Below are 16695 nucleotides of genomic sequence, written 5' to 3' on the forward strand. Positions count from 1 at the left end.
ATTTTTTTTTTATGTTGTTGTTCTTGTGATAATGAATTTTATTAATAATAAGTTACAATTATTATATGTATTCTAATTAAGATACATGAGGTTAGGTTGCAAAATAAGTAGTTGTGAATCAAACTCAACGTAATAAGACCTTTATGTAGATTTTGCCACATTTACAAGTCCAGGTTTAATATAATGGCAACAATAACCAAGAAGAGGTTGAATACGATATACAATAAAAAAAAATACATTTATTAACATGTTTGTTATATAATATATTACTGATGTTGTCTGATGTATAAGTTTGCATTTTATTTTTTACAGTAATAAAAGAGACAAAGCCACATATTCCTGCAATGTTTTTTTATCACATTCTAATGTATTAGGAGAATCATGGGAAGGCCAAAGTCATGTGCTAGTTATGAAAAAATTCATTATACATGCTTTGGTTTGAGCTTCCAATCATCCAGAAAGCATGAGGAGCTCAGTAGGTGAACCAGCAACTTTACATGTGCACACAAAAAGTTACCTCTTTTCCTTTCTCAATTCTGAGAATCTACCTAGAATGTCATTTTCATCATAAAACCACCTTCCTAAAAAGAGGAGAGGAACCAAGCCAGCAACATATGAAGAAAACATTCAGCATGACACATAACATGTTCATGGTGATATTCCTCACATTGATATTGATTTTGTCAGCCACCTCAACAGAAATGGTTGCAAGGAATGAAGACCTGGTTGCAGCAACTAGAGAGATGCAAAGGGCCAATTACTTTACCTTTGTGATGCTCATCAACATGTCTCCACCTGATACAAGACTGGTGGGGAATGTGACTTTCTTGATGCCCAACGATCGAATGCTCGCTAACATGGTTTTGCAAGAAGGATCTGTCTCCGATTTCTTGCTCAGGCATTCAATTCCATCACCTCTGCTCTTTGAAGTCTTGGGACAGTTCCCCACTGGAACAACTATTCCTACTTCATTGCCTAATTGCATGCTAAGAGTATCTAACAATGGTAGGAAGAACTATGTTCTAAACAACGTTAAAGTTATCAGTCCAAATTTATGTGTAGCAGGATCCTCAATTCGGTGTCATGGAATTGATGGGATTTTGTCAGAAGTTTGTACATGTGTTCCTTCACTTACATGCGTTAAAAGCACAGAACCTTTATGTAAGGCCTCACCTATTTCACCTTCTTCAGCTCCTACTCCTGCTAGAGACAACCTTAATAATTCTCCAATATTAGCAACACCAAATGTTGGGGCACACAAATCAGGATCTCCCCTTTGCTTTTCTTATGATGTATGCTTGAATCTTGTACCTTTCTTAATATTGTGTCTAGGCATATCTTTTTAATTTTTGAGAATTTAAATGTGTTAATTGAATTTAGAAGGCAAATGATTCATTATTTTTATGTCTTAATTATTTTATTATAGGTTAGAAGACTGAAAATGTTTAATTTTTGTTTAATATTATTAGTAAATTCATTATTTATAAAGAGAGACAATTTTGAAATATATTTTACAGATATTTGTTTTCAACTAAACTATTGAAAGAAAAAATACTTATGCTTTTTTTTTAAATCAACACAAAAGATATAATAAAATTTAAAAACAGAAATTAAATATGTCATAACGTAACTCTTTATAAGATTATTAGAGTATTTAAATGCACCGTAATTAACTTAACTTAATATAGTATTATCTTCTAGTATGTTTATCAAATATATTGGAAATGTTTGTTTTACTATACAACACATCAGTGAACAATACTTTATTTTTAAATAATTTGTTGCATGCTCTTGGAATTAACAAAAATATCATCAGTGTTTTTAAATTTGCAAAAGATAATAATGTGTATTTTGAATTTTATTATAACCATTGTTAGGTTAAAAATCAAGTCTTCTTAAAGGAAAAAAGGAAAAATTAAGGATGGATTGTATGTTTTTCCCACGTTTCAGCATTCAACTAGTTTTTTACCTATTGATACTTCTTTAGTTAGACAATCTACTTTTAATCTTTAGCATTCTACACTTGATCACTCTTTTTTTTTAGGATGTGAAACAATTTAAATTAATGTAAAACATTTTTTTATTATTATCCATGTGCTAAATGTAATATTATATTTTCTATCACCTACAACTTTGTATACCTTCCTTTACAACTTGTCTATATTTATGTTTGGGGATCCTTCTCTGTGTGTGTGCGTCTAAGGGTGCTAAATATTATATTTCATTGATGGATATTTTTTTTATAAATATACTTGGATTTTCTTTCTTCATACTAAATTTCAAGTTACTGCAAATTGTTTGGGTGTGCTTGTTATCATTTGTTGCATCCTTACAATCGTCATAAGCTAGATTTTTGTTCTACTTGCTTTTTGTTTCTAGGTTATAGCTTGCAAAACAAATGATACATATGTTTTACGTCATATTATATTTAACGAACATGTTTCCTTACTCAAATCCATGTCATTTTTTCTGTTCTACCATTCCTATAAATGTTTTGTCTCACTAGTTTTTCTCCTTTAGTTGTCATTAAATATGTATCTCATCCTAATACTATTAATAGATTTATGCCTACTAATTTTACATAGTCCATGTTCTACTATTTTACCTTTTCCATCTACTAATAACAACCTTAATGCTTCTATTAAAACTCTAAATATTGATTTTTTATTTATTAAAACTCTAAATATTGATGATATCAATTCTCATGTTACTTCAAAAGTCACCCACCATTTGGTTATTAGAGGTAAGGCTAGAATTTTTAAACCAAAACTTTATACATTAAATTATTCTTTTGTTCTTTGTGATTCAACATCTATTAAGCAAGCATTATCTTCCCCTAATTGGTATAAAATCATGCAACAAAAATATAATGCTCTCATTAAAAATCTCATTAAAAATCATACCTAGACTCTTGCTCCTCTCTCTTCAGGTGCAACGATGGTAGGTCGTAAATGAGTGTTTAAAAATAAATTTAATGTTGATGAAACTTTTCAAAGGCATAAGACCATATTTATTGTCAATGGATTTAATAAGATATGGTGATTTAGAGGAAATTGCTTACATGTAACAACAACCTGGGTTTGTTTCAGGTAATTGTAATCTTTTTTGTAAGTTACAAAAAATTACCCATGGCCTTAAGCAGACACTACATTCATGCTACTATAAGCTAAGTTACACCTTGTAAGACATGGTTTTCAACTCTACAAAAAGTAACTTGTCTCTCTTTGTCAAATTATAGGAATCATTTGTTCTTTTAGTTATTACTTATGTTGATGATATAATCATCATAGGTACCTCATCTAATGTTATCAATTATCTTATATCAATGCTACATAATTATTTTTCTTTGAAAGATTTAGGGCCTATGCATTACTTTTTTGGTGTTGAAGTTTCTTGGACAAAATATGACAGCATTTATCTATCTCAGTCTCGGTATATTAAGGAACTTTTAGCTCACACAAAAATATTGGATTCCAAGCCTCAACCAACTCCGATAATTTCATCCCTTCGTCTTACTTTACAGTAGGACCTTTACCATACATTTTGATCATGCGACCATAACTTGCTTATGTTGTCAATTAGGTGTGTCAATACAAGCATTGCCCACATGAGCATCATTGGAAGTAGTAAAACGCATCTTGTAATATTTTGTTGGATCCACGGATCATGTTTTTTTCATTTGAAAAAAGTAAACATTTCATATCCTTGACTTGTGATTTCGATTGGGGCCTTGATGTTGATGATCGTAAGTCAACTACTGAGTATTGTATTTACCTTGGGTCAAATATTGTATCTTGGCCTTCGCACAAATATAATGTGGTATCCCGGAGTAGCACTGAGTCAGAATATATGAGTAATTTTGCGACTCTGGTTAAAATCAAAGGGTTGTCTTCAATTCTCACTAAAATTTGTGTTTTGTCCTCTATTCCAAATATCTTTGTTAGTCACTTCATCCTTGATTTTGCCTTATCTTACATATGAAGAGCACTTGGAAGGATAAACAGGTGAGTGGAGGGAAAACACGGACAAAAATAAGTAGTAGGGGTAGGAAGCTCGTGAGTAAGACCTTGATCACCATCAATAATGAAGTCTTCAAATGTCTTTACATAAGATCTTTGAATATTGTTTGAAAGATGTCTCTTGACAAGGTAAAGGGGAAAGAACCATATTATCAAAAGAACCTCAATGATAAAAAGTCTAGACAAGTCGGTCATGATCAAGATCCTCAATGATAAAAAGTCTAGACAAATTGTTCATGACTTTTATATACTCATAATCTATAATGAGTGAGTTTGTCCAATTCTCTACTTCTTTTCAGTCAAAAAGTGATGTTATCATTGTATTGGTTAACCACCATGTTAGATATTGTTTATATCTAAATGTTAACTCAAACTTAACATTATCTTTCCTCCTACTATTTTGTATTTATTGGTTTATATTTATATTTTAATTTTTTACGTAGTTTAAGTTTAAAAAAAACTAATTAACACTAAATAATTTATCACATGATGTTATGTGGAAATTATAAAAAAAATTGTAGAAAAGAAATTCAGTGTAACTATAATTTAAATTAAAAAAATAAGTAAAATAATTAAAGAATTTAATTTGATTAATACTTATTAAATTAACTCATTTAAATAAAATAATTTATTTATATAAAAAATATACTTCTAAAAAATAAATAAAAGTAGTGAAAAATTAATAAAATTAAATATTTTAAAAATTAAAAATTATAATTATATAATAATATTTTTTAGAAACACAAATTTTATTTATATAATAAAAATTATCTAGTTATATATTTTTTTATGTTATTTTACATGTATCAACTAGTTATCTATCACCTCTGATATAATAATTGAGATTAAACTCACATGTATAAAAGTATAAAGTATGTGTAAGACCAATAAACTATTTACTAGTTTATTTGAGTAGCTTATGAACTAAATTGACTAACTCATAAGGTAAACCGTATTTGATAAGTAATTCAAAGTAATTTATTTTACAAGTTATTCAACTAGCTTATAAATTATAAATTGTAGTTTATATAATTTTCTTCTATTATTATCTCTTGTATTTTAATATATTTATCTATCATCCTTAATTATGTTTTTATCTATTTTGATATCATAGACACGATTAATTATTACACTGCTTTTTAATTTGTTGAGTTGCTTTTTAATTTTTTACGTAGTTCAAATAAGTTAAAGTAACGAATAATTAATGATGCTATGTGAAAATTACATATAATAAAAATGGTAAAAAAATCAACATAACAATAGTTTAAATTAATAAAAAAATATTTAATTAATACTTATATAAACTCATTTAAATAAAATAACTTATTTAAATAAAAAAATAAAAGTGTTAAAACATTTAATTATTTAAAACATATAAAAATTTAATTAGATAACATATATTTCTAAAATTTTATGCCATTTTATACTTATAAACTAATTTACCAAACATCTTTAACATGATGAGTTAACTTATTAGTTTTTAACTTTTTAAGTTAAAAACTTACCAGACTAGTTTACTAAATCGAAGCTAATTTATCTATCAATTACCAACTAATTTTGTCAAACACATCAATCAACTATGAGTTTATCAATTAATACCTAGCTTATGAACTGAGAATGAGCTTAAAAATTAAAAGCTAACGAACGTATCAACTATTTTAGTTAACTTATGAATTAAAAACTATCTTATCAACTACCAACTAAATTACCAGTGTAATTTTGTCAAATAAACTGTTAAGCTTATTAACTATTATCTTAAAAAATATCCAAAAAAAGTTGCTTAAGATTTCTTTTTTAGAGACGAAGCATGCTCGATCATTGCCGATGATTGGGGTATGATAGGGGTAGGGGTGGGGGAATTGTTACTTGTAAGTTCTCAATCTAGTAACTAAATTAATATGTTAAAAGATTATTTATTAATTGATAGATTAAATATTTTTTTCTATTTTTAAGCGAAATTAATTATTTTCAAATAGCTTGTAGTAAGGAAATAATTAAAATAGTACTATGAATTTGTTTTAACAACTGGAACATCTATTTAAGCCTTAATTAATTAAACATTTATTACAATATATTGGTACTTTAGCAGCTTGTTTTAGATTACTAAAAAACAAATTTTTAAATAAAATATATTTGACGATAAATTAAATCTTAACAAATATATTTAATAATAAAGTCTTTATATATCACCAGGGTTGACATAAATAACAACTTATGCCGTGATATAAGATTTGAGGAATAATAATATCACATATGAATACTTTATATATATGTTCAAATCATCTAGCATTAGTTATTTGTGAATAATTCTTACTAGGGGTTAAAAGTACATAAATAAGATCTTTATAAGCCACATTCGAAATATTTAAGAAACTTTTATAATATAATGATATCTTTCTAAAAAATATATATACATATGACTTTGGAATATTAAACTGAATGTTTTAAAAAAAATCATCACTCACCAACTGCATGACCCAAGAAAAGCAACCATGTGTAAGGGTGATTGATACTTTCTTATGGAGAAAAGAAACAACAATTTTTCTGTGTTTCTAGGGCTACCTCAATGTTTATATATTATCTAAAGGTTTCAATAGAATTAAATAACATTTAATTAATATAATTTTAAATTAGGTTTAAAATAAATAGGTTATTTTTTAAAAGACAATAAAAATAAAATCACTTTCTTATAAAAGCTTATAATTTTTAATATATAAAATCAACGAATTTTGGTTTTGATTTATATAATTTTTGTTTGTTTGTTTTCATTTATATAAAATTTGAAATCAATATTTTTAGTTCTTATAAAATTTATGAATTTTTATTTAGTCTATAAAATATATTTTTCTTTAATTTTTATCTCTAAAAATTTACAATTATTATTCTTAATATTCTTAGTAACATAGACAAAAAAATATTTATTTTATAGATATTAAGAATTTTCTAAGTGTCATGTCACAACACTAATATATACATGATTTAAAATAGTCACTTGACATTTTATTCAATACAAAAAATAATAATATATAATTTTATAATAAGAAAAAAAAATGTATACAAACCCAACTTACTCATTTCAGAATAACTAAAAACACATTTAAGCATCTCTTTAATAACTCTATACAAATTAAATTTTGTTACTGTCAAGTTACTGTAGTTTTATATATGTTAGAATTAGTAAATACATTAAAAATCAGATAAGTAAACAAGTTTGTTTGATTTAAAGAATTAACAAATATTGTTTGTGTGTTAGCAAAAATACATAATAAACATTGCTAACCTTTGTCTTAAATCTTTTGAAAAAAATCAAATTAAAACTTATTAATTGAGTGCATATTAACAAACCTTATTTATAATAATAATAATTTTAATTTTATAAATAATTTAATATTAACTGTTTTAAGAATAGTAAATATTAGTTTCTTTACCTGTTAAAGGAAAATAGAAAATGTTGATTTGGAAAAATAGGGAAGTGGATTACACACAGCACAACCATGTCGCAATAACAAACAACGATAATGAATAAAGTGTGACGGAACACACCACAATCATCCACCTTCACGGAATCTCCTAAACCTGGTAGTAGCGGTTTAAATTTAACGTTTATATTACAGATATAATAGTAAATATTAGAAAAAACAACTCAGAACGCTGCTGTAGAAAAAAAATAAAAAATAAAATAAAAATCACGAGGGAGAGGAGGGAAGAAAAACCCAATATTTTTTGTTTGTTCCTCGCAAGTAAAAAAGGAAGGGACAGACAGTGAAGATCCATCCCAAACGAACCAAGTGCCGCAGCAGCGCGCTGTTTGGGAGCAACGCGAAATCTGACCCACATTCCTCATTTTCTCACTCCTAAAAGCCTCATCCAAACAGCCCCCTCCGCCTCAGATCTCGCTGCGAGATGGATCAATTGTCGGCGATCAGCGAGGACCTGGCCGAGATCGACGGGCAAATCGCCGACAATTTCCGCTTCCTATCGTCAGAACCTCAACCTCCTTGCTTCCTTTCGTGTTTCGTTTCTACGTTGTTTTCTCATATGTTGTTCTTTTGTTTCTGCTACAGAAATGGATTTCAGAAGTTGGAGAAGATTAAGGATTCGAATAGACAGAGCAGGCAGTTGGAAGAACTCACGGAGAAAATGAGAGAATGTAAACGGTACTTTTCACATTCCATATACGTATCATTTGTTAAACGAGTTTCGATGTTGTTGTTTATCATTCGGTATTGGAATTGCATTTGTGTCACATTGATGCAAGCTTTGTGCAGGAGAGCCTGTATAATGTGTCACATGTTTCAGATCTGTAGTATTGAAAATTCATGACCAGAAACTTGTATATAGCGTGAGGTTTTGATCTGTGTTCAAAAGCTTGATTGTGTGATTTTCGTGAAATCGTTTGGCATTGGAGCACACATTGGATTTGAGGTTTTGCCGTGGCTGCTTCGTCTAGTGTGTTTACGGTTGGATCTCATTTTGCAGGCTTATCAAGGAGTTCGATAAAGAAGTCAAAGCTTTGGAGAATAGCTTTGATAGAGAAACCAACAAAATGCTGAATGAGAAAAAGCAGTCATTGGTGAGATGCTTGTAGATTTTTTTTGCCTATATTTTAACCGATATTATTCACATTTTAGGTTTATTGGTTTCCATAAATTATGCACGACGTTTGTCAATGTTACTTACAAGCATCTTCTATTTTTGTTGCAGATCAAAGAGTTAAACTCATATGTTGCTTTGAAAAAACAGTAAGTAAAAACATGGTATAAGCTATCGATTTAGCCCGTTTAGCAGACATAGGTTTTTCTTGCTTCTTCAACTTCGAAAGTCATTATATTCTGACATGATTGAATGTATTCCTTGATAGCAATGACCAATTCTAGTGTGTGCTATATTGCAATGCAGGTATGCTGTAAACATTGAGCATAAACGAATTGAACTCTTTGAGGGGCCATCTGAAGGTTATGCTGAAGAAAATGGCTTGCTAGCATCCTGTAAGCAGACTGATTTCTTTATGTTGTACATGCGAGTAGTTATTTTTCGTGTCACATTTTCTGCTGTCAAATAAATGAAAGTCTATAATAATTTTTGTTTTACTACCTGGTACATTATTGCTAGAACAGACATATATGTTGCCAACCAGTATGTAAGTCGGATAAAAACAGTATAATTAGAAGGAAATAAATTTGTCTAAAAACAATGTTGTTTCTACTTTTGCTTCCTGGGAGAAGCAATAATTTATTACTTCTCTTTTAATGTCATATTTTCTGCCTTCTTTGTCACTAAAAAACATATGCATATCTTTTGGTCAAACGCCTGGAGGTGTTAAACGCCTTTGAAAAGAAAGGAAACTAAAAACAAGCTGTTTAGCAAATAGAATTAAGATATATACTATTGTGCTTAACATTGACCATTTATGATTTATTACAGCAATGACAAACGAACAGCTAATGGAACAGGGGAATAGGATGATGGATGATACAGATCAAGCCATTGAAAGGGGAAAGAAGGTTGGTCTATTTACTGGGTATCACATCTTTTAAAATATGCAGTGTACAACCCATTTATTTGTAGTTTGGTTGCTGTTGTATTTTTTCTAGTCCAAGGAAACCAGAGTGAAATCACTTGGTTCCTCCACGTGTTTCTTGTATGTAGCAGCTGTGGAAATGCAGGGACCTTATGTTATCGTTACCGTCTTTCTGGTCTTCTTATTTTTCTCTCCTGCTATAATCTTATTTGTTTCTTGTTGTTTAACTGGCACTTGCTTGCCATTTTGCTTCCTACAATATATTTGCTACATGTTCTTCCTCAATTAAATTTATACATTGTAAACTTTTTGAGTTTTTTAAATTGACATTATGCTGTTGCAGAACTGCTGTCCCAATCTTGCTTTTGTTCACTCCCATTTTCTCTATCATCATCTTTGCTGGAATTTTTCTGGCTCTCCAGGAAATGAAGTAGGTGTGATGGAGGGTGAGGGAGAAAGAATATTTTTCAATAATAGTAGGCTATGCAAAGGCATAGCTATATAAGACTACAATCCCTACCAATTGGCAACATAGCTTATATCAATCATTTTCAGCACACCAAAATATCATTAAAGAAATAAAGCAAACAAAAAAGAGTGGGGGAACCAAACCAAATCCACTATTACTTTAGAAAATCTAGTTTGACAGGCCAAAACGATCTCTACAAATGTCTTGCTTAACAAAAGATGGGATATCATTGCAAAGAACTAACCCAGAAAAGTAATCCCATTGACCACAAGTTTATCAGCACAACTTGAAAATGTGTGAAACCCTAAAATACACACGCTTGATGAGCTCAGGACATTTCCACCTGTTTCTTAAGTTCCAAGGTACCAAGGATACATCAGAAAATGCTTTAACCATGAATAGAGAATCACATTCCAGCCAAAAACGCAGTCACCCTCTGCCATAAGAAATTTCAATGGCCAAAATAACACTCATAATTTCAACATAAAAGCACCCTTAACACCAATTGGAGCAGCAAAGCATCCTGATGCAGTAGTCAAATTATTTCTGAAAATTCCAACACAAGCAGCTGGTTCAGGGAAAGCCTCTAGCTGCCTATCAGTGTTGTTATTTGTGATACCAGCACAAGTACTACCTGCAAGATTAGCAATTGCAAAAATTCTTTTCTTCATGAGCCTACCATTGTCAAACCTCCATTTATTTCTGCTGAACCATTTTTCATTAATGATACCAATCACAGCAGCTTAGATAATGGTCCTCACCTGATCACTCCATCTTCTTTTGATAACAGACCAAGTAGACTCGAGAAGTGTGATCAATAGGAATTCTGATAAAATGGTAAAGTTAATTCCACAACCTGGCAGCAGAAGTGAAGAAAGATATGACCAGCTGTTTCCTCATGCTGACAACAATGACTACACGTGGAAACTACTGTACACCATGAAGGATTTAGAAGGAGAGATTGCCCTGTTCCAGATGTTTTTAGTCCTGGCCATGATCTGTCCATATTCTTTTATGTGCTTTTACGCTAGTCTCATTGAAAGCATACCATCAATTGTATTTTCCCATCTCAAACAGTCTTGGCCTTCACAAAAAGGAATATAAATTCTACTGATCTCAGCAACCAGATCAGAATGGTTTTGTACCAAAATTCCAGGAATATTTCATTTATGATTCTGAATAAAATCTGCAACAGAAGCTTTCAAAGAGTTAAGTTGTTAAGAAATATTGAGAGTTTCTACAATAGGCCTAGAGAGCCTCTTATCTATCCAAAAGTTGATGTTCTTCTCATCTCCTAACTGCCATGTAATGTTATTAAGAACTTCCTCAATATTGAGTTTTATCAGTGCTCAAATTGGAAGAAAGATTGAAAGGCTAGAAGGCTTAATTCTTCTCATAACCCTTGCTTGAATGATTTTGCCCATTCAGATGACACGGTTAACATTTCCCAACCAAGTTTAAGCATTGACGCATGTTGGATATAAAAACTTCATCTCAATCCAAGGCCCCCTTCTGTTCCTTCTGTTGCAGGCCGACAAACACCCTTGTTCAAAAGAAGCATATCTTATTTTATCTTATTTTAAGATGATTGTAAGGTTTTTTGTATGACATAGTATATTCTTTTAGACCAGTGTAGCAATTAGAGAAGTTATCCATATGCATTGTTGAATTTTATGTGGAAAAAACATGTGTTTTATGTGTAACTAACCTGAATGGCCATAATTGAACTACCTGTCCGCTGGAAGTTTGAAGGGATGAGAAAGTTGTGAAAAGAAAAATTCTTGATGATGTTTAATTTGAAGATTCTGTACATTTAATTTTTGCGTCCGTCTTGTGGGTATAGGGGGGAAGTTTGCTGATTGGAAGTTGATTGCTTTTAATCCCTTTGAATCATAGGTCGTTCAAGAAACAATAAATGTTGGTACAGACACTGCAGCAGCTCTTAAGGCTCAGGTATGAATCTTATGCATAGTCCCATACCCCAAAATTAGCCAAGAAAAAAAAGACTTGAATTTGACATGGGGCTAAGTGTACGCTCTTCTATGTATAGACGGAACAAATGAGCAGAGTCGTCAATGAACTGGATTCGATCCATTTCTCTTTAAAGAAAGCATCACAATTAGTGAAGGAAATCGGTAGGCAGGTCAATTTCTACAGAATCCACATTATTTCATTGCAATATAGTTGCTATATGAATCATTCATGTAACGTATAGGTGTTTTTATAATAGGTTGCTACTGACAAGTGTATTATGGTGCTGCTTCTCCTTATTGTCGTGGGAGTAATTGCTATCATTATTGTGAAGGTAAGAGCATATTACGTTTTAACTAAAGGTTTTATTCAGAACCGTTATCCTCTATTGATGTATTTCTAGGTAAAATTAATTGGGCCGGGAATTTTTTTGTACTTAATGGTAAAAATTGCTTGACAATGTGTAAGGATAAATCATGTATATGTTGCTTATGGAGGATATTATATTTATTTACCGATTAACCATGAAAAATAACTTCCGTTGCCAAGTCTTACTGGATACGGAATTAGATGGCCTTCATAGTAGTTTATGTATTTTTATGCGATATGCCAAGATTCATGTTTTTATTATTGATCAATGCAGCCACGGCAGACATCAGAAATTACTTCCAAAATCTATTTGCAATATGTTTGAAAAAGATTGTTTTCACCGTTACGGTGCCCAAAAACTAGTCCCCATCACTTCAATTCATCCTCCAAAATGCCGGTGGCATTGGAAAAATGTAAAACAAAAATATCCTTGATTGAGTCCAGGGCAGTTAAAAGTGGTGAAAGAAGTTCTAAAATTCAAATGTAGTTTCGGATGTGACAATTAAGAATGTGATTTTTCTTTTTGGTAAAAAGTTTCATTCACAACCTAATAGAACTAGATTCCAGAAGCCTATTGCCAAACTAGTTTTTATTGATTAAATCTTGACAGTGCTGAGATTATTATGACTTACTTTCAAAATTTCAGCTTGTGCATCCGGGGAACAAGGACATTCGCGACATTCCAGGACTGGCTCCTCCAGTTCAGAACCGAAGACTGCTTTGGAGTCACAGTTGAAAAGTTAAAATGAACATGGTGATGAGATGACTGGATAAGCGCGTTGGGGGCACTAAAATGAAAATGTTTATGACTTCATCAAATTGATTTGATGCTCTTTGGTTTGATGGTGATGACATTGGCTGAAGTTATTTCCAGAAACAGAGTTGCCATTAATTGAGTTTGTATTACATAATAGTGAAGAGGGGTTGGTTGGCCTGAGGCATAATAGAACGTGGGTCTAGGAATGCATGCTGGATTTTTTCTTGAACCGAACCAGTTTTACTACTATACAGGTTCTGTCTATCGAATCATAGGGAAAACCAAACAAATGAGCCCTCGAGATTATTTGTTGATTGTCTTGTTGTCCATCTTGTAATATACGGTGCCTTTTACTGTATACCTTCACTTCTAAAAACCTACCTAGTATTATCAATTTATAATATAAAGCACTGATTTATTATTTTTAAATCTTGCAAATCTTTTTGTTTTGGTTTAATCGATGTCCACATTGCTGCTCTCTGTCACGCATGGATCCATCAGCTCATGAATGGTTTTGGGGATTATTTTATTGCTGAGACTGAGACAATCTATTTGGTTGCAAAATTATTTTTTTAGGTGGTTCCTGTCTTCTAGTAGCTGCTTGCATGACTTTTGATAAGAATGATATTTTTGACGTTGACTGAGGATCCTTGTAGGGACTAGGGACTGTGGTCCATTTGTGGTCATGAGTCGAAAACCTTTTTTCTAGGTGACAAATTTACTGTCATTCATGTGCCAACTATTCGTGTCGTGATTGGTACTGCATTATATATATAATACAACACAAATAAATTAGAATATGAATTATTGATTCCCATTTACTATTTGAATTTCTTATTTACTTAAAAAAGTTAAAATCATATGATAATAATAATGATAACACGGAATCCGTATAATACTCTCATAAAAAAAAGCTATACACAAAAAATAAAATCATTATTAGTTGTTAGAATTTTTTGCTTGGCACAATCTTTATTTAAGAAAAAAATATGTCAATATAAAAAATATTATGAGTTTACGTCAATGGTATCATATGCTATATTAATAATACTGTGCACCAATCTTATTAACAAATGAATCATATAAGTAAAATTTTCTCTTAATATAATGCACTGTATTATTAATGAAAATTGACAGTATTTATACTAATGATTTATTTTTCTTAAATAAATAGTTATACTAACATACCAAAGTTGAATAACTATTTTTCTATGATATAACTTATTTAATTGATCAAATGAGGGTTTAGTTTAATTTAATTTTTAAAAAAATATTTTTTATATTATATTTTAAATTAAGAAAAATAGTTATCTACTAAAAAGATATTTGAATTCAACATATTCCTAAATTTTGGAACGATAGAAAATTTTGTAGACCGTGAGAAGGTATTCATTGAAGTCACTTTCATTTTGGTCCCCAATATATTAAACAAGTAGTATAAAACATATACTAAAAAACCGTACGGACATCTGTCATATCAAATTTTGAACCATAAATCTTTTTTGTTATGCAAAACTTCTTAGGAGCAATGCACTTATTCTTATGTGGTTTTGCTTACAATTATTTTTCATATGTTTCTTAATAATTAATTGAATATGTTTTTTTAAATAAAATTATTTGTTTGGATAAAAAAAAATTACTCTTGGCTCGTATTTCTAATGTAAGATTATTCCTCCAATAGAAAATAGTTTCACATGCTTTTATTTTTCATTACCTTAATTCTTGATTTGTAAGCTTATTCCTTTAGTTGTTTGCTTGATTGTTGATCACTAACTTATATACTTACTTATTTTAGACTTCCTTGAACACTTATTTTAATTATAATAAAACTTAATTAACTTACTTAATGTTGTGTTTTTTTCCTCTAGTTGAAGGAGTTTTTATGTAAAATTCTTAAGATCTCCTAATTTAGTTGTACTATGTAATGATATCATACATTTATTAAAATTCTTCACACAAATTATAGTAATTAAAGAGATTTATTATCTTATGCTACTCATTACATGCTATCGTATGATTTTAAAACCATTCTGCTCAAAAGGACCAAACTATGATAACACAATATTGCAAGCCATTTGATCATCAATAGAGAAAGCAAGAAAAATAATGTTAATGGTTAAAATTCCAAATAGATATAAAATTGTTTAGTTCAACTATATTGATAAGTAAAAGGTAGATGTATTTTTCATTACTTATTAACGAATATGAGTATGATGTATCCAAATTCCTAAATATCTACAATCTATTACCATTAAAAAACACACACACACACATATATATATATATATATATATATATATATATATATATAAATTTTTGCTTATTTTTGTTTGGATAGGTATTTTTTTAACATGCAGCAAGATAAATTCTCACACAGAGTGATCCAAAGTAATTGTATTCTTGGTCTGATTGGATCAATACACAGCATCATCTTTTTACTACTTTTAGGTGCATGACATTCTTGAAAAGTGAAAAAAAAATATCAACCAATATTTGTTATTATTTAATCATTCTATATTCTTGTGGAATATTTTTTAAAAATTAATATATGCTAAGAGTTAACATAATATTTTAAAATATAAATTGTTTATAATCAACAATAAAAGAATACTATATGAGGGTCTTTTTTTCTTCTAAACTTTGGCTTTTCCCAAAGTGACGATAATCCAAAATTCAGTTTGACCTAATTCAAAATCCAAAAGAGTTTACCAATATAAAAGGTGAAAGCAGACCAATAAAAAATTGAAAAGTCAAACATAACATGAATGTAGTTTTTACTTGTACAAATTAACATTATTTAGTTCATTATATATTTAGTTTTTAAATCTCATTCACAGTGAGAATATAACTTTTGTAGTTTAAAGCGAATTATTATCACTATTATTGACCCTAAAAAGTATCCAAGTAATTTATAATAGTAAAATAATGAGATTTATATTATAGATTGTAATTTGCAGAACATATTCACTCCAATGAAAACAAGAAAAGGAAAAAAAAGAACAAAATAATAGCACTATGCAGCAGAAAGTATTGATTATTGATTCTCCAACGGTACCGATAAAAGATTTTTTTTTCAAGAATTAAATAGTTCATGATTTATACTGCTAAAGTCACTGCTGGCCACAATACTACTTTCAAAACAAAATTTACAATTCTTGAACAGAAGTACTCTATCGTCAACTTTTGACATTATTTACATCGACCCATATAAGGTAATTATTAATGTCCACTTTTAAAAGATATGAGATTATTCACGTTAACTCTTAAGTTATATAAAATCATTAAATAATAATGAAATTTAATTTTTGAAAAATAGAAGTGTTTTGACGTCAATTCTTAGTCTATAAAATTATTAACATCAATTTTTAAATAATATGAAATTATTGATGTCAAGTTTTAAAAGATAAAAGATTATTGACGTTAACTCTTAACTTATATGAGATTATTAAATAATAATTAAATATAATTCTTAAATAAAATGTATTTTTAACTTTTAATTTATACGATTATTTACATTGATTTATAAACAATATAAAATTATGAAGGCGATTATTAAAATATATGAGATTATTGTTGTTAACTATGAGAT

General features: G+C 29.6%; 2 protein-coding genes across 3 annotated transcripts; both read left to right on the top strand.

The window, feature by feature from the left end:
- The first annotated feature begins 625 nt into the window (after window positions 1–625).
- Window positions 626–1380, top strand: LOC137805670 (uncharacterized). The gene has a single exon (XM_068605609.2). It carries the CDS (start codon window positions 633–635, stop codon window positions 1344–1346), a length of 714 nt encoding a protein of 237 aa, XP_068461710.1. The 5' UTR covers window positions 626–632; the 3' UTR covers window positions 1347–1380.
- Window positions 1381–7573: 6193 nt separating this feature from the next.
- On the top strand, window positions 7574–13535 carry NPSN11 (Putative plant snare 11). 2 transcript variants are annotated; one of them, XM_068609104.1, is made up of 10 exons: window positions 7574–7999; window positions 8084–8176; window positions 8499–8592; window positions 8724–8761; window positions 8919–9007; window positions 9444–9523; window positions 11906–11962; window positions 12060–12152; window positions 12240–12314; window positions 12996–13535. In XM_068609104.1, exons 1-10 carry the CDS (start codon window positions 7923–7925, stop codon window positions 13083–13085), a joined length of 786 nt encoding a protein of 261 aa, XP_068465205.1. In that variant the 5' UTR covers window positions 7574–7922; the 3' UTR covers window positions 13086–13535. The 2 variants fall into 2 exon arrangements, 1 of the variants encoding a protein (XP_068465205.1); XR_016519224.1 differs by having other exon boundaries at window positions 7654–7999; window positions 12060–12144.
- The last annotated feature ends 3160 nt before the right edge of the window (window positions 13536–16695 follow it).

This window comes from Phaseolus vulgaris, chromosome 3 (genome assembly GCF_051622355.1).
Source record: "Phaseolus vulgaris cultivar YP4 chromosome 3, ASM5162235v1, whole genome shotgun sequence".
Lineage (NCBI taxonomy): Eukaryota > Viridiplantae > Streptophyta > Magnoliopsida > Fabales > Fabaceae > Phaseolus > Phaseolus vulgaris.

What these genes read in the sequence shown, in the direction of transcription:
- NPSN11 (XM_068609104.1), top strand. Translation starts at nt 7,923, where the DNA reads ATGGATCAATTGTCGGCGATCAGCGAGGACCTGGCCGAGATCGACGGG. An exon ending in TATGTTGCTTTGAAAAAACA is followed by an intron (nt 8,762 to 8,918) that starts GTAAGTAAAAAC and finishes ATTGCAATGCAG; the next exon opens with GTATGCTGTAAACATTGAGC. An exon ending in CCATTGAAAGGGGAAAGAAG is followed by an intron (nt 9,524 to 11,905) that starts GTTGGTCTATTT and finishes TTTGAATCATAG; the next exon opens with GTCGTTCAAGAAACAATAAA.
- LOC137805670 (XM_068605609.2), top strand. Translation starts at nt 633, where the DNA reads ATGACACATAACATGTTCATGGTGATATTCCTCACATTGATATTGATT.